This window comes from Rhipicephalus microplus, chromosome 3 (genome assembly GCF_043290135.1).
Source record: "Rhipicephalus microplus isolate Deutch F79 chromosome 3, USDA_Rmic, whole genome shotgun sequence".
Lineage (NCBI taxonomy): Eukaryota > Metazoa > Arthropoda > Arachnida > Ixodida > Ixodidae > Rhipicephalus > Rhipicephalus microplus.
The window spans coordinates 18,267,766-18,292,135 of record NC_134702.1 but is presented as its reverse complement, the minus strand read 5'-3'; the positions used below and the strand labels follow the sequence as shown (position 1 = coordinate 18,292,135).

Below are 24,370 nucleotides of genomic sequence, written 5' to 3'. Positions count from 1 at the left end.
ATTGGCACATGGGTTTCTTGCGAGGAGATACTACAAGACACAGGAACTGTAATTCTGTAATAACCCTGATACCTTGAAAGCCAGATGCGTTCGCTGAAGATTCCCCCATATTCTTTCAGAGTTTTCCCAGAATAACGATAGATTGGTCAGTCGGTGTGTCTGCATGTAGAAGATCAGTGAAGCATATTTGCCAGTCACAGCTCTACAGTAAAGACCATTTAGCGCAACTGGCCTCTTAAATAATATGACTTACTATTACACTTAGCGTAGCAACTATTGGATCTATTGTATCGTTATACCCATGTATCGTGATATCACATTGAATTTTTGTGTACATGTATGCCAACATAATCATGTATATTAGAGCAAATGTCTTCACTGTGACGTAGTGATGTTAGTCGTGAAATATAGATGTGCAGAAGTGTATGTGCCCTGTTGCTGGAATGGTATGAAGCCTTTGTGTTCTGTACATGCTGTAAATAAACTTTTTCTAAACAAGCAACTGGTAATGCCGTGCTCAGAAAGGGATCACTGGTGTTGAATCTGTTGTGAAACCTCGCGATCGCGAATGGCAGTGAACTGTTAGCAAACTAATTTTAAAAAAATGTTGGAGTTGAGACCACATGACGTTCAATGTGAGTCATCATGTACAGTTTAATGACGGTGAAACTTTTTGGGCAATACTAAATTGGTAGAGCAGCATTTCCCGATTATTGGGAGCTGCCAGCGTCATGCGTCGTCATGCCTTCAATGTTGCAATGTTTTAATTATTCCTCCCTTCAATGCCTTCACGCCCTGAGAGTACGATAGACAGATAGATCAAGATAGATAGATATAGGTAGATGGCCAGAGAGAGAGAAAGAGATACAGATTGCCCAATATGAGCAAACAATCTAAAATCAGTTGTCGACTTGAGAAATGTCGGGTAGTCCAGAAGGGGGGCGGAAAAGGGTCGTTATCATCGACCTGTGTGTTCAACTAGCCTTTCAAACAAGTGAACAAACGATCTATTTTATCGCGAATCGTGGTCCTCTATCGCTTTCGAAGACTCCACGACCAACTGTATATCCTAAGTCAAGTGGAATGACTTGCACCAAGCTCCTCGCATCAACGATTCTATCACGAAAAGCAAATGTAATTGTAGATACATCCAAAGTCAATCGCACCAACGATTCTTTTGAGCCGAGGTGCCAGGCCGAGACTTCGTGATTAATGAAGTCAAAAATCGAACGAGGACAAGTTATGGGAGAGAGAGAGAACAACATTAGTATATATTGGAGAAAGTCGTCATCGACCTTATAGAGTTATCGAGGCTGAACAAACATCTTATACGCCATATCCCAGAGACCTTTGACGTAAAAAAATAAATAAATAACGCTGCTAGCAGTCCCACGGAATCGGCTAATAGGTTCTTTCTTCATCGCCTCTGAAACACTCGCCATTTTTCGTTCATTTATTTTACCCTCTTCGTGCAGGCATCTTTCTTAGTTATTGATTTTTCCGTAGCCAGTGTCCCATCTACCACACGCGTTCATTAGCATGGCGATCACGAGCGGCTAGCTACGCGAGAAGGGCTCGGCGAAAGGAGGCGACGGCGAACAAGATCCAACCAGTGTCTCCTTCGTAACGTCTGCTCGCGGCGGCTTCGCCAGGTACGGACTACGCCACCCTTAGCGCAACCAACGCACCGTCCCATTCTGTGACCGCATCTTCCGCTAACCTTGAACGCTGCCGCGCCGCCGTCTGGTGCTTCGCTGCGCCGTCGCCGACGCGCCAAGCACGCCGAGCCCATCGGATACGAAGGAGAGAGAGAGAGAGAGGGGGGGGGGGACGAGGGAGTGATAGAGACTGTTGAATGAGGTGATGAAGGCGTTAAACCTGGCTATTCGCCGGACATGTTACTCCAGACACCGGGTTATGATTGATATTGTAAGGATCTTATTATGCACTTCATTCTCATCTGAGCAGCAATCAATCTATTTTGGCTAATCGTCATCGTTGTCGTCATCGTTATCGTCATTACTATCGCTATCGTTATCGTCATCATTATCATCATTGTAGTCATCATTATCATTTTCGTCTTCGTGATCGTCATTACCATCGTTATCGTCATCGTCATCACTATCGTCTTCGTCATCATTATCGTCATCGTCATCATTATCATCGTTATCGTCATCGTCATCATTATCATCGTTATCGTTATTGTCATCGTCATCATTATCATCGTTATCGTTATCGTCATCATTATCATCGTTATCGTCATCATCATCAACAACATCATCATTTTAGGTGTCCGCTTCATCACCGGATTCGTGCCGCTTGTTTGCTGCCAACATCAAGGCCAAACAAACGTCGTTTCGACCAAATCGTCATATACACCGATACACACGTAAAAAAACACGTACACGCGCCGGCGCGGAGATTTACAAAGTATTTAGTGCGATAACCCGCAACAACGTGCAGTGCTTTCGTGGCGCGTAAAACACATGTGGTGTTTTGCCATGGGCCGAGAATATGCCACAGTTCTGTACCACGAGTCCCGTTAAAGGTCCACTGCCGCTTATACGAGACACTCTATGATGCGCATGCATCGACTGCCTTACGCAGAGCATCTTGAAGCTCTTCTGAGCTATGCTTAATGGCGAGCCAGACACTTCAATTTAGCTCTTAAAGTAGTTGTTATGAGCATTCAAGTTTCTCACAGCCGAAGCCCTGCAGTGACAGGTCATACACTCGGTAGCTACGCCGCGTGAAGCCGGCATTCGCCGGTAAACTGTTGTCAACGCATTTACCTGAAGGCAATTTTCTACAGGCCTTCGGGACGGCTTTATGCTCTCCCATAGTAGAGTAATAGTACTCTAAATCGTTAACCACTTTTTCTAAACACAGCTACGCCGCATATGCGAGCTACAGACGCAAGACCTATTGGGATCGCGCACCACGTGTTGCGCGGCGTCGTTGCAAACAGCTGCACTTGAACTTCTGAAAGGAGGACGTCGCAATACCAGCGGTAGCTTTCGATTACGCCGTTCGCTTATCTGATCAATAGACGCTGCGCTGGCGTAAATAAGTGCGCTCGTCATTTAAAGATGAAAGGAATGTTGAGGAAAGGTGAAGGATTGAGGTCAAACGAGATGTGTGAAAATGCGGAGAAAAAAAGAAAAAAAAAATTAGAGCGACTGCGTAGTTGAGGTCACGTGACGTACAGTTCTGGTGTGTGCCCGTAGGACGAAATACGTGCGGAGCGAGGCTTTAGACAGTGTGAAGTGAAAAGGCATCAACTCACGCTGTTGATTAAACGACTCACACGGAAAACCCTGATCACGATCAGAGCCTATTGGTAATAGACTCGATCCAGATTAAGGGGCTACTACACGGTCATATTTATTCGCGAACAGGCTTGACAGGGTTCAAATCCCGGCTGCGGCGGCTGCATTTCCGATGGAGGCGGAAATGTCGTAGGCCCGTGTGCTCAGATTTGGGTGCACGTTAAAGAACCCCAGGTGGTCGAAATTTCCGGAGCCCTCCACTACGGCGTCTCTCATAATCATATGGTGGTTTTGGGACGTTAAACCCCACAAATCAATCAAATCAATCAAGCGATCAGGTTTGACAGAGATCAAGACGATTGCGATCTGTGCATCATAGCGATCTGGCTTCGTGATCGCAATGTCGCTGACGTCTGCGCCAAGTTCAATGCAGGCTATATCGTGTAGCAGCGATAAGGTTGTTGATCATGATAAAAATATCAGACGTGATCGTGTGACATTGGTATAAGTGAAATCCTTGAAAAAGCTCTGAGTGTAACATCTATTGATAGTAACAACTCCGTGCTGAACACCTGGTGATCCGGCCTGACTTACTACGACTTACTAGTTATTACGACTATAACTAGTTACTAGTTACTACGACTATAACGACTTACTAGTTATTATAGCGATATATGCTGGTCCAGAAAAGTGAAGTCTGATTTCTCTTTTATAGAAGCTGACTCGAAAGACGTGATTTCGATACCGGCTGCGGCGGGTGCATTTCTACGCGGAAGGAATGTTTAAGTTCACGAGCGTCTAACTTGACTTTAAGATTCAAAAACCCCACGTGACGGTCGAACTTTCCAGAGCCCCCTGGCCTCACAATCATATCGTCTGTTCCGCACGTAAAACCCCTGTTACTATTCTCAAAGAGGCGGCTCACAAGTCATGTGACACGCCCCAGGTGGTGACACATGGTGGAGAAAAAAAAGTAGCTCATTGCGAGGACAGTGTACGATTGGATGAATGAAAAAATTAAAGGGTAAAAAAGGAGGGGCTCCACAGGCTTCAGCAGCTCGCCGCGTCTAGTCCAGGGGCGCCACTTGGGCCTTTTTCTCGCTACCCAGCAAGGCCCGGTGTTCCGTCGCGATGTTCTCTTGAATTGTAATTGATGTTGTTCACTGTCCGTGCGAACCAATTTCTCTAAACACAGATCTCGGTGTATTTAGTTCGCGTTCAGAAGACAAGAAACGTCTTTATGTTCTCAGTTAGTAAATTACCACATACTCTAAATTATTACACTTTTTCTGAACACCCTCACACACAGGTCTCTCATAGCTCTATCCTGATTTTTTTTTTCACCGGAATCTGATGTGTGTTATATTTGAGTAGGTTTAATGCACGTTCTCATATAATGTGAGCAAGTGTTGAGTGACATCCCCATGGCTTAAAATGATCCAGGATCACAAACGACACTGATTCAGGCTGAAGCGGTCAAGTACACGTCAACTAGTAAAGTGACTTCGTCGTTCACACATGTCTTGATTAAGACGAGGTATATCAGTGACGTCATACCTACAACAGCCTATTAGTTGCGTAAGAAGGCAGTATGATTGAAGAGCTCTCACTGGTCTTTCTAATTGTCACAGTGACGAACTTTGTAAGCACGCTACTATATGCGTAATAGTGTTGTGCCATCTTGCTCACGTGGTGTTTTGCGCAAATTGCGCCTTTCCTGTTTTCGTTGGAAAAAATAAGCCTTCGAATTAAGTGACATTGGGACAAGAAAGAAAACACAAAAAATTGCTGATTTAGTTTTCAGTCTCTTGAGGAAACGACGTGAAATCAAAATGTGGCAAGGATTTATAATTCTGATCACGGTCGGCAGGTAGGCGCCTATACAGGCGAGGTGCTTATTGGGACGTGATCTGGAAAGTCGATTGGGCGCAATAAATTTAAGCTACACGCGCAGTGAGGCGGTAAGCTTGCTGTCGGGTCGGAATATGCGACGCAGGTTTTAAGAGGTCTTTCATCTGTTTACATTTTTCAACACTAACTCATGAGCTGCGTCCATGCTAGACTTTCCAAAGACTAACGTGTTCTTTTCGAGGGGAATGTACTTTAAGCTGGTGCGTAACGTATTAAAACGTCGCTGACACCCCCTCCCCCCCCCCCCCACATTTATGCTAATATTCTTTGGATTAGTAGAAAGTACTTTTGTATTAGGGACAATGTCCTGTTTAGTATTCGAAGGTGTCTTTCGCTACTTCGTCAGCTTTCGCAGGGATTTTCACGCCGAAGCATCTTTGAACGCATATAAATGTGTGGTGTATGATAGTTTATCTAAGTATACACATCTGCAGCGGGAAGTGTCGAGTAGTCAGCAGTGCGACCATGTTATTGAATACCAGCTGTGTAGGCATGGCAAAGTCACGGAAGCTTTCCACAGATTCCTTCAATATCTTCTTCGCTTCGATTTGAAATCTTACAGGCACGTAGCGGCTTTCGGCCTGAAACCAGAATTGGGAACGCGGACGCGAAGTTAATTTACATCAAATTCGACGTTTTCACAGAAGTCAGTGTGTTGTAAGCCCTTTTTTTATCAATTTGATAGCGTTCACCGTTTAAACACATTGAACACCGAAGAAACCGCAAGTGATGGGAATACAATAGCAACGTTTTATTGCAACGATGGTTCCATGAGGAACGCATTCATCTGTAATTCTTTATTCGAAGTCTACAGTTGCATACAGTTGCAGAGGCCTGGAGCTCGTGTTCCTGAAGAGTGATGAGCTTTGTAAAAAAAGTAGCCCAGTGTAAATATCTAGCTAGTACTCTTAATATCTCATTCGTGATCTAATTCATAGAAAGTGTGCAGTAGAACGGGTAAACAGATACAGTAAAAAAGAACGCTGATCGAAACACTGATCGAAAAAATTACGTGCCTTTCTGTTTAGGGGAGAGCTGTTATCCCTACTCATGACATGCGTCGAGAACGCTATAGCCGACAATAGCTGGCGGTTGGTCTATCTATACACTATCCAACAGTAACCAAGACTTAGCTAATGCTACAGTCAACAATAGGCGACCGTTGGCCAGCTGTCCTCGCTTATGCTTGGCAACGGTTTCAAAAGTAACTAATATTACACTTCATAATTCGCCTTGCTTATAGTTTCTAGCGATAATTTTTACGTCGTGCTTAGCTTTAGTTTTTTATTCCTCTAGTTTTATCCACCGAAACGGCGTTGTTTTTGAGCAATTCGGAAGCACCTTCTGTAACCTTCGCTCATTTTGTGCACGACGTCTCGAATCGAAATTAAAAGAATGACGCTTTTCTTGAGGTTGTCGGCATCATTTCGGGAAATCCCATTAGCATCGATGTAGGTGTTAACCGTCTTGTTGTTAGCGGACTGGACACGATAACACGGAAATAACGACGTGGCTGCAGGTAAGAAAAACTCGGCGATGACTCACTCAAGCTGCGAAAGCTCGCACGCCAGTCGTGTACGCCGATAAGATTGATGGTCGCGGCACTACCCGCGGCCACACGCGGTCAAATGTTAAAACAAGAAGAGAGAGAGAGAGAGAGAGGGAAAGGCGCGCCTTTACACGTGGTATACACACAAAGGGGGCGTCACTCTCTTTCTCGCACCGTCATCTTCTAATTGAAGAAGCAGCGATTAAATTCCGCCCGTGCGGCAAGGCAACGCGTATCGGGCTTCCTGCGATACGCTAATTGGCCTTCTTCGAGACGGCGGAGCGCGCCGCGAAGTGGCCAAGGCCGACGATAACGAGCCTCCTTATGATGCGACTGGCTTTTCCTTTCTTGCGCGGTTGTATAGTCTGGGTTATCCCCGCCTCCGAGGCGCTAATGTAGCTGCCGCCTCTACTGTGCCTCGTGTGGTTATTACGTGTACCTTTTTTTATACCTCTTTCTCGTCCATCCGATGACCGTATACAATTCAGCTTGAGACCGAATTAAACAAAAAAGAGTAGGGGCCTTTTAAACTTATTTCCAATTTGTTCCGCGGCACGCCAGCGCTGCTACGCGAAGCTGGATTCAGTAAAGCGAGAAATTGTGCTTCTTGGTTTTCGCTTCCCCCTGTCCTGTTTTGCGCCAAATTCAGCTCTCGGAGTAAAGACAACACTGAAAAAAAAAGAGAAAACCAGATGCAATTATTCAAATGCCGTGTTTTTTTTTCGGTTTGCAATTTTAATCTGTTGCAGGTAGTACATTGCAACACGAAATACGGTAATCTCAATTACTCTGGTTTGGGAGAGGAAGCAAAGCAGCTAGTGATCGTTTGGTTTGAAATTGTGCCAGTATGATATTTTTGTCATATTTTGCCCTAGTTGTGCCAATATAAGTTATTTGTCGTAGTGTGCGGTAACGCGGCGGGCAAGCTTTCGCAAGTTGTTCGCGCCACTGGCCCGCAATATTCGCTAATAATAATGGCTGGCGTTTGCTCTCACGAACAGCAATAACCTAACAGTGGTAACCATTATTGCAAATAATAATAATAATAATGGTAATAATGATATAATGATGATGATGGCAATAATGTTATTATTATTATTATTATTATTATTATTGTTATTGTTATTATTATTATTATTATTATTATTATTATTATTATTATTATTATTATTATTATTATTATTATTATTATTATTATTATTATTATTATTATTATTATTATTATTATTATTATTATTATTATTATTATTATTATTATTATTATTTAACAACACGGACGCTATGGTCGCTCCAGCTAGGTCGACAAGAGCAGCGGTTCTATCTTATGTTAGGGGTGTGGTTACAACGTTGATTTAATCCATTGCAGGTTCAGCAAGTTCGATAGACTGCGGCTGAAGGTTCTTCATCAACTCAGAGGCAAGTTATTTATCTTTTCGGAATGGCACTTTATACGTGTTAGCATTTTTACCAAAGAAAGCTAGCTTCAGAGTTTCCCTCAGTACTTCAGTATTGCTAAAATTGAGACATTTTATTGTCTTTGTATTCATTAAGACATCATAATATTACGTGTTTGAGCCGTATTCCTGTAATATCTGAAGGTATTTAAGCGTGGTTCATTAGAACAACACAAGGTAGTCCTCTTGAATATATGCTCTTGTTTTGTTTGACAAGGCTGCAATATGACTGAATATGTTTATATGCCATAATACCATCGACAAAAAGGTTATGAATGAATTTGCTAGCCTGGGTGGGCTCAATACACGGTTTCTGTACCTTTTGTGATAAAAAAACGTAGCAGCTCACAGTTATTACAAGTATAATAAAGAACGGAGACAGTCACAACTGTTATTTGAAACTAGGTAGGAGCGTAGGCCTAGCCAGCGAAAGCAGCGATAACGTCAGGCGCGAGAGTCTCGTGCTTAGCACTGGCGATGTGTTTTCCGAGCTATGCATTCATCATTACACAGGGTTCTTCCTTTCGGCAGAACTTGTTCCTGGACGAGTTCGCGATTAAGTTTTCTGAACGTGTTACATCTAGTGGAACGCTTCTCTCTGTCCTCTCCGTGTTTGGCGTAGTGCGCCGGAAATACCTTCCTTAGCACACTCTTCACTGCGACACCTGCAAACTCCGTAATCGCCCTAGATAGAAACTCGCCACGATATGTTGCCAACTATCCTATTGAAAGTGCAATGTCCGGAGCAAGCCCCAGTTACCGCAACCAGCTTCACGCTCAAGCGGAGACCCACGCCTCATCATGCATCGTGGCAGAAAACGTTCCGAGATCACGGATGTGTTGTGGTGATTGCACTGTAGAAATGATCCTATACGAGGCAGTGTCGATAGCGCATAAACTTATCAGGTGACACACATTCGGGTACCGGAGCATAAGAACCAAAGCTAGAGAAATAGTTGACACCTCCTAGTTTGTGGCTTATGCAGCGTTAGTTCGGAAACTTCGTTTCCGCATAGCTCTCGCAACCGCAACGTTACGGAAACGCCTCCCGGCCGTGGTGACGTAGCACGTTTGGTCTCGCGCTGCTAAACTAGAGATTCAGCTGGTTGCATGGAAGGCTTTGCTAAGTTCTGTATGAATGTGTCTCCTACTTGTTAACTGGAATGCTAAAAGGAATAGGCGAATAATGGCTGTCTCACGAATGCTTTCTCATTGCAGACATCTTGGAGAAGGCACCGTACAAGGTGGAGGACCAGAACGTTACCGACCAAGTGGTACTTGCCTATCACTGCTGCACCAATGAATGTGAGTGTCCGTCAGCTATAGCAGCGTTCTTGCATACATAGGACGAGAACGATATCATCTTAACGATCATCATCATTATATTTAAAAGCCCTTGTTCAGATGTTGAGGGTAGAAGATTGGTAAAACGGGAATACTGAAGAATTCATTATTTAAGTAAATGCAATTAAAGCAGGCAACACGAGGTGAATCGCAAAGCTACAAATGCGCATTGTCTGTGTAGTCTGTCTCGCGGAAAAGAGGCCACAGCTTAGCGTAGTACCAACTAACAAAAGTGCATTTATTTGTACCTCTCAAATAGCGAAATTGAGTCGCTCATGTGAAATGAAATACAGAAGGCGCGTATATATATGTTGGCTAACGCCACCGCATCGGTACTACACGTCATGTCCCCTTAATTGGATGCTTATTTGTGCCGTCGCATGCGTACGCTTGCGACAACTTGGAAGGAACTTTCAAAGCCAGGCAGTGCGCCATATGAATTGTGTAATATTAAATTAGTGGGTGTGTTGTTGTGCGCTTGCCTGTCATTGTTATGGTTCTCAATAAACGACATTACAAAATATAGTTATATTGTAGAAAACATAGGGGTCTAAACATAATTTCACTGTGCGCTAGGACAACACTCTATAGTACCTAGTACTTCAATCAGACAATAAAAAGTTGTGTTTGATAGGGCAAAAAGGCAGACGTCTTCTGACTGACAGACTCCAGCACCCGAAGGCTTACACTTGGAGCATGTGGGATAGTCAGGTTGAACTGTAGAAGTGCCTCCGACAAGCTGACTGAAGTTTTGATAGGAGGACCTATCTTCATCAAAGGCACCTTGTCATCCTTGGCGTGTTAGTTTTAAGAAAGCCAATAGTGGCGTCATCTTCTGCTGGTGGCGCTTGTCCTGCTATCGAAACGTCAGCCAGCCTGTCTGAGGCACTTCTACTGTTCAACCTGATTATCCCAATATGTGTTTCCATCTGTCGGCTCCCATGTAGATTTTCGATTTCCACACTTGAGGCATGCAGCAATGAAAACTGAGAAGGTTCTACACTATCGCGCGGGAAAAATAATTTCAAGTATGCCAAAGAAAAGGACGAGGTGCGTCGTTTTATAATCGTAAATGAATAAATAAAGACATTATACTATTACGTATTTGTTACGAAAATGTTCCTTCCCCATGTGTGCAACAAGAACGAATGAACAACAACATTTCACATTCCGCGATGCGTTGTCAACTAATGAATTTTCTGCGGTAATCTCGCAGCCATAAGCGAGGAAACAAAGTACGCTGCCCTGCGTACCATGCTTAGCAGCGTCGGCATCCACGATTGGCCCCGGCCCGTAGGCTGGCCGGAGGCGCCATCTTGGGAGGAGCTGTTCGTTCAAGCGTACACCAAGACCGGACTGAGCTTCATCATGGCCACCGGTGTGGGAGTTGATCTCAAGAACACTTCGGTCTACGTCATCAGCGTGAGTATGGGTGGCCGTACTTTCGGAGCTCTGTTATCGCTCCACTTACGTGCCGGTTCATCCAGGTTAAGCGACTGCTTGTAGACGCGCAATGGACAGGCGCACATGCTCCCTGACAGTGCTTTTTTTTTTCTCTTCCTTCTTTTGTTGCCTTGACCACTGCTACTATTACTGTTATCTACAAGTTGTATTACTGCTGTCACTACTGTTACGATCACAACGACGTCAAGAGGTACGCTAATGCAGTTATGGTGTAAAAATATATTTGTAGGCGACAAGCATACTCGCTGCAATAAGTGATCCATAGCGTCATTCACCCCACTTGTTTCCCTCGCAGTTAGATCAACCCGGCTTCGGAATCGGCCGAAACCAGCTGATCAACATGTCAACGCCCAACAACGAGCCCATCGTCAGGGCGTATAAGACGTACATGGCGGGGTCGATACGCTTCATGCAACCCAGTCTCAGTGATAGCGCAGTCGACGCCGTCGTAGAGGACATCATCAACTTCGAATCTCAACTGGCCAGGGTAAGCACCATTCTTTTTCAACGAGTGATTGTCTTCTTAAGAATAAAGGGCGCCTGCGGTAGTGGCTGCAAGGATGTTCCTCGGGGATCCTCCGGTGGTGAAAACTTCTTAGTACCTTTCTATGCGCTTCTTGACGGAGTTCCTTCAGTCAACGCTAAATATAGCACTGGCGAAAGGATATGCTCCCGCAAAACATTCATTGAGTCACTGTCATGGTTTGCGATCTGGGTAATATGGTGCCGTTTTTTTATTTTGGCGTGACATGCGAATATGTTAGCGCACAAATAAGACTCGGGCTGCTCCGAGCTCTAAGAGGTGCCAAGCGTAGAACATAGTTGATCTAAAATTTCTGGTCTTACCAAATGCTCAGCACATGCAGTATACACCTCCAAGAGCGCCATGACATCATAAGGTCTCAACGATTCATACAATGATCTCCACTTGTATGAAGTTCTCGGGTCGTACATCATGTACATGAACAATCGCGTAAATATCTAGTGCAGACAACAAAGTACGTGATCTCTTATGTGCTAAAACAAAACATAACATATACTCTTCAGAAGTTCAAGTGTAGAATCCAAAACAAAGTCGACACATATTGGAAAAAATCTGGGCACGAAACTACTAAGAAGTTGCTGCATGTTGGCTGATTCGATTCCGTATTAGTCCCCCATACCCCTTATTTTTTGTTCTTTTTTTTTTCCTCACTAACACTTTGCACCTCCCTCTGATCGGCGCTTCCCCTTCGGAATAAGCCGACGGTTCACCTAGTGACGACTTCATAGTGTGACGTCATTGTCAACGTACCAACGGGACGTCAATGATAACGTTAGCGACGTTTAGCGCTTAGCTTCGTTTGACGAAGTTGTCATGCGACTGTCGGTACAACTAGTGTTCGCGCCGCAGCCATACGACGCAGCAACATGATCTTCATTTTATTCTTTAATTTTTCGCTGATTAGACATCAGACTTCGCCTTAGAAACTTCAAGCCTCAATAAACAAAGCAAGAACACATCAGATAAATTTATGGACATTTCATTATACCACACCCACTACCTAATCACTCGATGGCGTTCATTATCGCAATATTTTCATATTTTTCAAGTCTACATGATAAACAGGCAGACCTTAAGCTAGGGATTAGACTCAAAAGATTCAGACTTGTCTTTGTGCAGCCTAGCTTGAGCACTGAAGTGCATATGCATATTTCAAAAATAGATTGCAAAGGTCTACCACAGCGATGAGCTGTAGGTTTCACTTAAAAGACAAATGGGGTTGGCAATGTGTCACAAAATTTGTCTTCAAGATTCCGTGCACATCCATGGTTTCGCGATCTTCGCTGTGTTCTGGGCGCTATACATCAAAACAATTAAATAGAACAGTTCTGTATTCTGCACGCCTTCAGAGAATGGGTTCTTTTACTTGTTCTTGCGAGTCCTGACTTGGCGATTATGATTATCTCTAAAAAGCCACGTGAACTCTCGTAGGGGCTTATTGAACTCCCGTCCGAGATTCATAGTACCAAAAAGGTAATGTCTCTTTAAAGAGAGTCGTAAAGCCTAAGCGCTCAGTTAGGATTCCATGAAAAGAGTAACCCATACTACTTTTATTTCTTAGAAGAGTACGGCAATCATTGCTTATCAGTCCTACGGTCTTATAAATATCTAAAGTTCAGAAGTAACAACAACAAAGTGGTCATTGGCTCACAACACGCGGGAAGAGAGTGAGAAAAATAAGAAATCGTCTGATTCACACTCGAAGTAAACTTGTCATTTTCGCACAATAATATCATACTGCCGGCTTGTAATACATGATTAACGCGAGCTTGGCACGCCTTGCAACGTGAGGCAAGCCGACGTGCCTACAACACGTTAAAGGTGCTGAAACCTTGACCCTCTGCCATGTTCGACATTTGTAATTATACCGAGTTACTCCATCTTGCTCACGAGAAGGAAACGCGTACAACATCCAGCTGAGCCGTTAAGTTAGTTGCGATGAGTGAAACAAAATGAAAGTGATGTCTAAGACTTCAAGGATAAACCGGCGCACTGCAGCCGTCTTCTTCCGCAATCTTATTTCGCAATCAAAAATAAAATAAAAACAGTCACACGAGAGATGTAATAAAAAGAAATCAGCAATACCGAATTGTGGTTTCATGCTAAGAATCTCAAAGCGCAGCCCCCATGCGTGTTTTTTTTTTTCAATTTTCTTTCAGCGCACCAGGTCTCCCGAAGATCGACGAGTATTCGACACCATGTACAACCGCCGGACAGTTGCCAACTTGAGTGCAGAGTTCCCGCAGGCAAGTACATTACTCATAAGTCTGCCCACTCGGCGTGAAATGAGGAGAAAAAAAAAAGGGGGGGGGGGGGTTCGAAAGATGGGTGCTTCGTGGTTTTCTCAGTCGCCCTAACATCGTTCCATGCCTCCCTGCGGTCATGTAGAATACATCGAGAGAGATTACAAGATACGTGTTACATCAACTTCAATAATTTTCGCTTGACCGGGAAGTAGACGGAAAAAAGTTAATCGCCGAAAGGTGAAAGTGATGAGGAAAAAAAAAACGTGATCGATTCGGCAATTTCACTATCTTAGTTTCCTTATCTTGGTTTTCAGCTTTGGTGCGCAACGTCTGGAGCGTAAGGAGCTTTGGCAAATCAGCGCAGCTTATAAAAATTGAAGGAACTGAGAGCATAAAGAGATAGAAAAAACGCTTTAATCCTTTGCTGTCTTCTTCACCTATCTACTCTTACGGGTTCCATTAATATCACTCAATTGCGTTTACTCACAAAAACTTACGCAACACTTATTTGCCGAAGCTTTCACCGCTTTTGTAAAGTAGGAACAAAAAAAACCTGACCGTTTTAAGATCCGAGGAAATCGGGCGTGGATTGGCAAACTTGTTCGTGCAAATGTTGATTAGTGTTGAATGTCCAACGTCTACAGAGGTGGATGAATCTTGCCATTTCAGGCCCTATCTTACCGCTGGATCAGCTTTAGGGTTACTTCACTGTTTTAATTTTTAGTGAAACTTCACACGTAAACTTAGGTGCACAATGTGAAGAAGACCGTAACTCAAAGGCTTATTACGGTTGCAAAATCGATGTTGGCAAAACTGGTGTATGCCTCAATAAAACATTGCGTCAGCATACCTGTTCGAAGGGTACTTCCTTATTCTATCTATCTTCTTATTGTCCAACTTGTGCTTTCAGTCTTTTTTTTTTGAATATATGAATGTCATTTACACGCAGGTGGGTGAAAATGTGCGAGAAATCATCGAAACATTCGACATTAACAAAAATCTTCGTTCTTGGTCTTCAGTGCTATCTACCAGCCTAACAGATTGTGAGATCACCGTTATCGGGCATTTTCGAACATCGTTTGGATAGTTATGTTCGAGCTTTTATTCTTAGCGGTTAGCAACAGATCACCATTCAGTTAGTTCAGCGCCTCACACAGTGGTCTTCTTTGGCTCGTGCTTCCGTCTTTGGCGCTGCTTTTAAAATGAACGTTAAATAACTCGCGAAGTCTCCCATTGTTTCGCAGCCACGTTCCAAGATTCATACGTTTGTGCAGTATTATGTGGACATTAAAGAAATTATTTTTAATCATGCTGCTGGCGTGTTCCGCACTTCAAAACATAGTACCACTGCGATGACCTGTTCCGTTGTATCTTTAAGGTGGACTGGCTAACCATACTGAACCGAATTTTCGAGCCAATCAACCTAACAATGACCGAGGAAGAAGACGTTGTCATGAGGGAACCAGAATACTACAACTCCACGCTTGACTTTCTCAAAACTGTCGAAGGGTGAGTATACCAACACTCGCATTGTCTCTTGTATATTTCGCCTATGACAACTTCCAGTCGAAGGCAATATTTTTGCTTTTGTGTTTTTTACTTTCAACACGCTGTACAAAATTGTACAAAAAAAAACATTTTTCGGTCCCCTAGCTTCACTGGTTAGTGTAGGTACTAATGGTTAGAATGCCGCATAACTTGGCAAACGGCATCGACAGCGACAAATAGAACAGGTATACAAGCACATCTACTAGATTAAACTATTCACTTTTAGAGACAAAGAAAAGCACACAGATTATATATCAAATTAAACTACCTTCCGTTCACATATAATTAGCTTCATGACCGCAGAAGAGTCGCGTGCTGCTTTTACATCGGCCGGCGTAGCATCTAGAGTGAGAGCGCCATGAAATACTATTTACTGCTCACCGTAAATGTTTCTACCAGCCAATAAATTAAAGCGATTGTTGGTCGCAGCGCTTGTGCTGAGTAACGGTGGCTAAAATTTGCTTAGTTGTAGAGGACCGTCGTGTTTTGATGTTACGTGAATTATATCTGCGATGCCTGTTACGGGAACAAAGTCAAATGGAAGTACGGGCACCTGTTAGAACAGTGGTTTTCTTGGTATCCACTCTGCTTAAAAAAATATATATAGTAACTCACATTGCCCTCTTAGTTACTGAGAAGTTTCAAATAAGTTTTGCATGTGCTGCCTCCTGATGTGTGTTGTCTCATTCAATGTTTTTATCGTGCCCCGCCCCCCTCCTAAGGCTTTCTGCATCCAAACCTGGTCTTGCAAGGCGTGGGATCGGTGGCATTTTAATGTTTTCCACACCCCAGCAGGGTTTGCGCGGCCACCGTGATCGGCCTTCCTATGACCAAGCGACGATGTCGCGTGATGACGTCATCATGTGGCGTCACAAATTCGGGCAATCTGTGACGTCACAATGACTTCACGTGGCAAAGTCACCACGTGAGGTCTTCGGGGCGAAGCTCCTTAGTGTGTGGGTCGTTCTTTCGTAGTGTGTTGTTGTAGCCACTTTTAGATAACTTTAAGAATTGCTCTCTAGATGGCGTTGTTTGTATATGTTCTTGGAAGCATCACTAGATGGCATTAGTGGTTTTCGTATTGTCGAAGAATAAAGAGGATCAATGGCGCTGTTATATTAAGAAATTCGCAGTGTATCCACTGGGTGAATGATGATGAGTGGGGTGAAGCGTCCGTCTGCCCATCGAATGCTTGCTATAGTGTAATAGAAGTGGACGGACGCTTCGCCCCACTCATCATTCACTTGGTGGATATGCTGTGAATTTTTTGTTCTCGCATCGTTCGTTCTGGCGCCGACGCCGCGGGATGACTGTCGATGACGTCGACGTTCAATTCATGCTTGGTGAGTGATCTGAGGTCTTCGCTTTAATATGTGGCAAACATATGAATCGTTAGCAGCTTTACATAGTCCAAAAATACAGGGTGAAGTTGGATGGTAAGTTAGACTAATCGGATGATTCGCTACCCTAATCACAGTCTGAAACAGGTCGATAGAAAAAGAAAAAAATGGAGTATGTAGTATGCCAATACGCACCACTATAAATGTTCATATCAGCTAATTTGGTTTTGTCAGCAGCCTCGGTATTGCCACTGCACGTGAAATCTAGCTGCACAGTGGTGCCGCAAGTGTGGCTGCTTCAAAAGAACTCCGCTGTGACTTTTATTCATCGTGTTCAAGCCTTTGAATCTATCTATGGTATGAAAGGACTGCTGCCTTCAAAAATATTTTTGTCTCTTCACTTCTTGATCTTCGATTATCCCATTTACGTGAAGTTGTCTGCTTTTAAAAATGTTTGTGCATTTCACGGGCAGTTTCTGCGACCCTTACTGTAATCACTCGACTACAACAGTGTTGGTCTGTGTAGCATTAGTCGAATTTACACTGGTAATCAATTGCAAGAAGAAAAAGGTCGCACTTTGAAGATTACGGACTAAACGTGTTGACATAAATGCACTAAACATCAACGAAAGTTTGTCGTGTGATAAGCAATGATTGTGTGTGTTTATGCATTTTTCACGGTATATATATATATATATATATATATATATATATATATATATATATATATATATATATATATATATATATATAATATAAACGAGGTGATTGCGCCCTCACCCACCACGATGCGCTTTAAATCAATGCCACATTTTCCTATGATCCCTTGCAAAGAAGCTTGCAAGATTCGCTCTGTTGCTCTTAATTGCCCTCGTTTGTCTTGCCTGTCTGTGTTTATTTCTTGTTCACGATTTAGACTAAGATGCACTCAAAACGCATTTGTATCCTGAACCACTCTGCTCTCTTCTTGTCCCTTGAAGGTTACACTTATCCACGACTCTCTGCGTTGTCCTCAGTTAAAGCTCAAACTCTTACTTGTGCTGCTTTACATCTTAGCGTTCGAAGTTTTTGGAATTGACAAAACTTGGCCTTACAAAGTTCTACTACCACAGGGCCACAATCTATAACTACGTCGGATGGCGACTAATGCAGAACTTCGGACCGACTTCATCGAAGTTGCTGCGTAAGTTGGAATTCGAGTTCGTGCGGGTGGTGCAGGGAGTGGAGAAGATTCTGCCGATATGGCAGCGCTGTATCGGCAGCATCAGCGCCATACTTGATCACCCGATGGGCAGGCTCTACATCGACAGGGAGTTCAGTCCACAAGCGAAGGAAGACGTAAGTACGAAGACCGCGTGGTCGTTTTACATTTTTATTCAAACAAGTAACACTTTTCCTGGAAGCCAATTTGTTTAAGCAGAGCCTATTTATCATTTCTTGGTAGTAGTGAAACTCGCACGTGACGCTATGGTAACGACTCGTAGAGTGCCAGCAGTCGCCGCTACGCGGCGTTCCGTAACTTGAAGGCGAAGGGAGGCATGATGTGCGCGCCTCCGTCTTGACGGAGGCATGTAGGCGCACTCATGAAGGCTCCCTACGAAGGCGAGCCTCGATGTGTGCGGAGAAAGTGCACATCAAGGTGCCTTGGAAGACGCTCTTTTAGCGTTTTAGTCGGTATAGGAGAAACAGTGCATGTTACCGTGCGTGATTGTATTTATTTCACCTCAACGTGTCTTCCGTGTAGTAAAGAAAATTTTTGTCAGAACGCAACACAAAAATAATTGATATTTTATTTATTGAATACAAACGTTAGCCTAAAGGATATGAAGGCAGCTTGAAATATTATTGCTGTGCATGTTTCTTCTATGTTTCGCTCGAATAACATTCAGTCGCACTGATAGAACCAACATTCTAACCAGGGCCGGCACGCAGGGTTCTCACTGAAGATAATACCAGCGAACGATCAGCTGTTCGTCTTTCTCTTAGGGCCTTTATTTATTGCATCCGCCTTCAGTCAACTCTTAGATATCATTTGGCACACACGGGGCGGCTTTAAGCTCTCCCATAGTAGAGTACCCTGTGCTATAAATCGTTACCCCCTTTTTCTAACCCCCCCCCCCCCAGTCAGTTTTTTACGCGCAGATTGTTGCTGATGCCTTATTTGGGGGGAGACAAGAGCCCCCCCCCCCACTCCCTTGTACCCCCCCCGCCCCCCCCCCCCCCCAGCCTCAAGGCCTCTTTTATACCTCCGGACATGCACTTACTGTGTACGAAAGCAGCATTGTTTCAGGCGACAAAAAAGAAATAATACCTACAGTTGTACAGCGCTAAGTCGCTACTTGTTCCCACCGCGTGTTGAGAAGACCTACCGCCGCGCATGATTAAGCCTGCTGGAGCACCACGCGCTGTACAGTAAATAGAGGGGTACGTTCCCCCACATACATTGTACCTCGGTAGTGGTGCTTTCCTGATTGTACATGCACCCTTTGTAGTCGTGAAGCTCGATGTTTTTGTCATGTACTTTATCCTTGGTTGGAAGTCAATAAACTTCTCTTTGTTGCCTTGGGACGTCTTTAAGCTCTTCCATAGTAGAGTACCTATAGTTCTCTGAATCACCACCCACTTTTTCTAAACGTACAAGTCTGCCTTCTGACGAGTGTCTCATACGGGACGGTTTTATGCTCTCCCATGTTCAAGTACCCACGTACTCACAATTGGTTAACCACTTTTTCAAAACACACATTGAGAGATCAATAGTCTAGAAATAGGGATGATATAGTCCCATGGTAGCATACCAAGTACTTGAAATCGTTAACCACTTTTTCTATACACAAATTCACACAACAGGACTGCAACGACAATCTGTTCTGCCTCGGTGGAGTACCTATCAAGTACTCTAAATAGTCAAACACTTTTTCAGAACACAGTCTAAACGCACAATGATTCCTTTATCATTGGAGCAGCGAATCGTTTTCACTCACTTCGCTGCTGCGAATCGCGAAACCCTTTTAGATTCAGAGCATTTCTTGCCTGCGGGTCTGTCACGCGCCAATTATCTGCACTCGGATTACGTATGCGTAACCCTGCTCCTGCGCCTTGTGGTCAGCGCCTGGTGGCCTATAAGGTCGGACCACACGTACGCGTTTAAGCGCGTCAGCACGTGACTGGTGACGCGGCACCATGCCCTCCCTCTACCGAGAGAGAGGGCGTACAGCTTAACATAACTGTGGCACGACGCCGCTAAAAAAAATGGCCCCGTGTCTGCATCCTAATCAGCAAATGTCGTCCAAAGACGATAGTATTGCTTGTGAAGAGAGTGAACAAAACATTCATTGGATGTTCTGCGCAAGAAAGTCGGTGAATGGTATTCTGGAGGTGCTGCGTTAGAGTGCTTCGAGCGTGCAGCGGAGGCGAACGAGCGCGTCAACTCACGTCACACGTGAAACATTAGCGCCATCTGGCAGTTTTCTTGACAAACGAAGCGCGCGGCTCTGAGACGGGTGTGCGCGCCCGTTTCAGAGGTGATAAGTTGTAGAACGCAAGGCAACCGGTAGGGGCCACCACCGTCTCGTCTTAGCAAAGCGTTAGAAACACTCGCCTTTTCGTGCGAGCGTTGCCAGGTCAGCGCAGCGAGATAAGCGCTACGGTCCTTAAAATTACTTATGTATGCTTTTTTTAGTAAAAAGGGGCACATGCAGAATATACGTGTTGTTATGGTGACCCAGACATGCACAATACTTGCTTTTTAATTGACAACTGCAAAAGTATGAACGCTAAATCTTGAGCAACTTTAGTGGGCGCTGCGGATGGGGTCGGCCGTTTCAAGTACTCGGTGCCTTTAAGAGCTGGACAAACAGGCAAATGTACAGACAGACATACCAAAATTTTTGTGTTCAAGGTCCGCAAGAAAGACTGTCATCTTTAAAAAAAACACACACTCTGACACGCGGCAACGCGTGCCACGTACGTGTGGTCAGGCCCTTCACGTGCGATTAGCACAGCACTCGCTTGGTGGCGCGCTGGTACAGTGTACTAGATGACTTCTAGTACACTCTAGCGCTGGTCTCCTACGCATGCTCCGCATGGCGGCACTCACTCAGTGCCCTCCTCGCATTCATCCATGCCAATCATCCATGCCATGTCAGTTGCTGCTCTGACAGTGGTAGACACTTCAGCCGCACTTAGCCCTTTCCTTACTCACGTGGGTATGATGTTTTTCAGAAGCAGTTTGAAGCCCTGGTGTTTCTCAGTAGTAGAGTACTCCAGTGCAATGCAGAAGGCCCGTGCTTGTTGCAGAAGAAGGGATTGTTATTCTTTGCTTTCTTCGGAATGTTTTTTTGTCGACAACGCCGCCGACGTTGGCGCCTCATGCTTTGCAACACTGGATCATCAGATTGTTGAATACGTTGTTTTGAAAGCTCGTGTCCTAACTGCTATATAAGGCTATATTGCGTTGTTATAATTGTATATTGTATGTGCAGTGGCCTTGTCATGCATGGAGACCTGAACCTTACGTGCTCTAAGTTAGATAGCTCTAAAAGATAACAAGCAGCCAGCATTTAATTTGTGTGCCAGTACCTCCTTACATCGCATCAACAAAAAAAAGTTAGGATTTCCAAAGTAATAATTGACAGATGCTGTGAATCGTTTGTGGAGCATACCCGAATACCACTAGCCACGGTGGGCGGTTATGTGAACCAAGTCACTGGCGGTAATTATGTCGTGACGTACGCTACTTGGAAGTCACGTTATTTACAGAGTGACCTGCGAATCGTGTTTTTTATACAGTTTCAGTCACAGAAGCGCAACGCCATTTGTAAAGCCGCTAAGATATCTGTATGGCTGGTGAACGTCCGTCTTGCTTTATCATAAGTGATATGAGAATGTAAATTATACAGAGTATAAATAAAACATAACAGATAGTGGCATTAGTGATGGAATATTTCACGACAGACACTGCGTCGTTTAAATCTTACTGTGATGGCATGATTTTAAACCGTGCAAGCACTAGTGAGGCACCAAGGTGCAAAACACAGTGTCTGTGTTGCCCCGTTCTCTCTGTGATTCTTGCCGCAGGCTCCATCATTCACGTTGTTAGCTGCTGTTTTCCCACGAAAACTTAATATGTGAGGAGCACATCAATGCTAAAGTAGGTTTTTTAGAAAACCGAGACTTATTATACACACGTCAGTCCACATAATCCTCCGTCACAAACAGTACAACTGAGGTCGGGTGCTGGTGACGTCATGTGCATGTATGAACACTTTTTTTTTTCCAGAACACATACATTATTTGACGTTCAAAAGTTGCTATATATGTTCTTCTTGTAGATGGACTCACTCGTCGCTGATCTGAAGGTTGCCTTTAGCGCCCTCCTCCAGCAAAACGACTGGATGGATGATTACACCAAGGAGCAGGCTGCCAACAAGGTACCATTCTTACTGCTTCTTTATTAGTACATGTCTATAGCGGTGGTGCACTTAATGCTGTTGTGCGTTTCCATATGTTTTCTACCATTATAATGTAGTTTGGAATGCCTGAACTAATGTATACTCATTACTTCGAAAACATTGCACCATTTTTCTGTAAATGCTAGAGACAATTGTGCACGTGAACAGTACAGTGACCTGTATTTTTAGACATTGGTTAATACATCTAGCTGATTCAATGTTTTGCTGCTTTTGCATATATTACAACCGAAGAGAAGGAAAAAAAAACTGTCTCCCACCCAACCAAAACGTGCATGCGTAAAATGCATAGACTAAGCGCGTGCGTGGCTACGTGAAGCTACGTGCCCACTCTCTTTGTAGGGAGAGGGCACGACCCCACGTCAAAATGTCCTGCACTGGCCCGCTGCAACCACTGCCTGTGTTCACACCTTTCTGGACGCGGCGTTGACGCTGGCGCTGCTTGCGGCGTTGCGCCGGAGAGAAAGCTGGGGAGGCGCAAAGCACGCCGTTGTGGATTGGTGTTTTCTACTGGAATATGCCAATCGCTGCCAATGGGCAATGAGAGACAGAAGATTCAGATTGGGCTTGGATACCCACACTCCGCTTTTAGTTAACGCGCACGCTGCAAATTCTTATTTTTCAACAACGCACAGAAAAAATCTCCCACCGGCACTACCTTGGATGTCGAGATTTAGTGCCTATATATACGGGGTGTACAGTTAATGGTTGTTCAGCGCGAACAGTCCATTTATGTTAATCAGACGTTGCTTGCGTTTTCAGGCTAGAGAGAGGGAGGGGGTCATGCATGCGTAATGAGGGCGCAAATGCTGCGAAGAGGGATGTCTAAAAGAGAGAAGGGGGAGCGAGCGGAGACAAGCAGACGCTGCCGGCGCTGCGAGGTGAGAGAGAAGGCGGAGTAGGAGAGGGGGCGCATGCGCAGTACGGGTGATCACGCCATACACCGGATTGAGCTCGACTGCAAGGCGCTTCACATCTAGAGCATAAAACGCCTGCGTCTGGCGAATGTTTGAGTGATACTGCACAAAACCATGCAATATCTACTGCAAGCAACATTTTGTCTGTTGCAGTGCTGCTGCACGCCTTGCATTACAGATTAAACACGCTTTTGTTTCCATAACTTCTGATTTTGTGTCTATTTTCAGCTTAATGCTATAGTGGACAACATTGGCTACCCGTATTGGCTGAAAAACAACACGCACCTGAACAGCCGCTACGACATTGTGAGTATACTTGGTTTTAAAATTTTTGTCTTAGTCTTGTACTTTCCACTGTATGAACGTGCATGAAAACAATGTGTGAATGACAATAAATATCTATCAATAAAAGCTGGCGTGATTACGATGTACTATTGCCATCAAATGAAACGCGAACAGCGGAGCGCGTGGCACAAGCCTTATCAATGACATAGTGCGTGACCTCGACCAGTCATTGGCACAGACAGGCCCGCACATGCGGTGTGGCAGCACTGCGCGATCCCCCTATAGTGCAATATTTCTGCTTGTGGTCCAGGTATGATATTTGAAATGAACAAAATAAAAAAACAAACAAAGGTTAACCTACTGCAGCCGAAGACGAGTATTGTAACATGGTTTGTCATCACGGAGTCATCACGGCTAAATTTATTTATAGTACATGAAAGTTGGTTCATGATGCTGGCAATTTCACGCTGTTTCACTTCGTGCCGAAAAAGCAAAACAATTTGCACTCTCTCTTCCGAAGAAACGCTCGGCATTTCCAGGTAAAGTGATGCGTTTTCCAGTTGGTCTCCGAAAAAAGGGTGCAGGTGAAGCAGCGCTGGCGAACGAGATACGACGATCGTATGAAAATCAACCGCATACCATTTATATTTCTCTATTTGTTTTATCATGCCAAGCCACCGATTGCACTGCGACGCTGAAGTGAAAGCAAGGAATTGCAAGTGGTACGATCAAAAGCGCTTGGCACGCCCAGGATGGCCACCATTATCACCATACAAAAACTAGAGCAGAAACGGAGAAAACGCACAGTAGGGGGAATCGCGCAGTGCTGCCAAAGCGGATGTGCGCGCCTGTCAATGGTGATGGCTGGACGGCTAACACTATACTGTTTCTAATGCTTGAAACACGTGCTCCGCTGTCCGGGTTTCATTTGACGCCGATAGTATACGTCTGTTACGCCTTCGGAGCGGCACACGTGTATGTTCAATTTGAAGGGGCCCCACAACACTTTTTGAGTATGGTCACAAAACGTT

General features: G+C 44.4%; 1 protein-coding gene across 1 annotated transcript in view; it reads left to right on the top strand.

The window, feature by feature from the left end:
• LOC119181231 (neprilysin-1) overlaps positions 1 to 24,370 on the top strand; it is a 113,055-nt gene that overhangs the window by 54,210 nt on the left and 34,475 nt on the right. Inside the window, exons 5-13 of the mRNA XM_037432414.2 lie at positions 8,096 to 8,145; positions 9,402 to 9,488; positions 10,744 to 10,949; positions 11,287 to 11,478; positions 13,695 to 13,781; positions 15,160 to 15,290; positions 17,782 to 18,007; positions 22,000 to 22,098; positions 23,283 to 23,360. Coding sequence (XP_037288311.2) covers positions 8,096 to 8,145; positions 9,402 to 9,488; positions 10,744 to 10,949; positions 11,287 to 11,478; positions 13,695 to 13,781; positions 15,160 to 15,290; positions 17,782 to 18,007; positions 22,000 to 22,098; positions 23,283 to 23,360 — 1,156 coding nt within the window. The remainder of the gene's footprint in view (positions 1 to 8,095; positions 8,146 to 9,401; positions 9,489 to 10,743; positions 10,950 to 11,286; positions 11,479 to 13,694; positions 13,782 to 15,159; positions 15,291 to 17,781; positions 18,008 to 21,999; positions 22,099 to 23,282; positions 23,361 to 24,370) is intronic.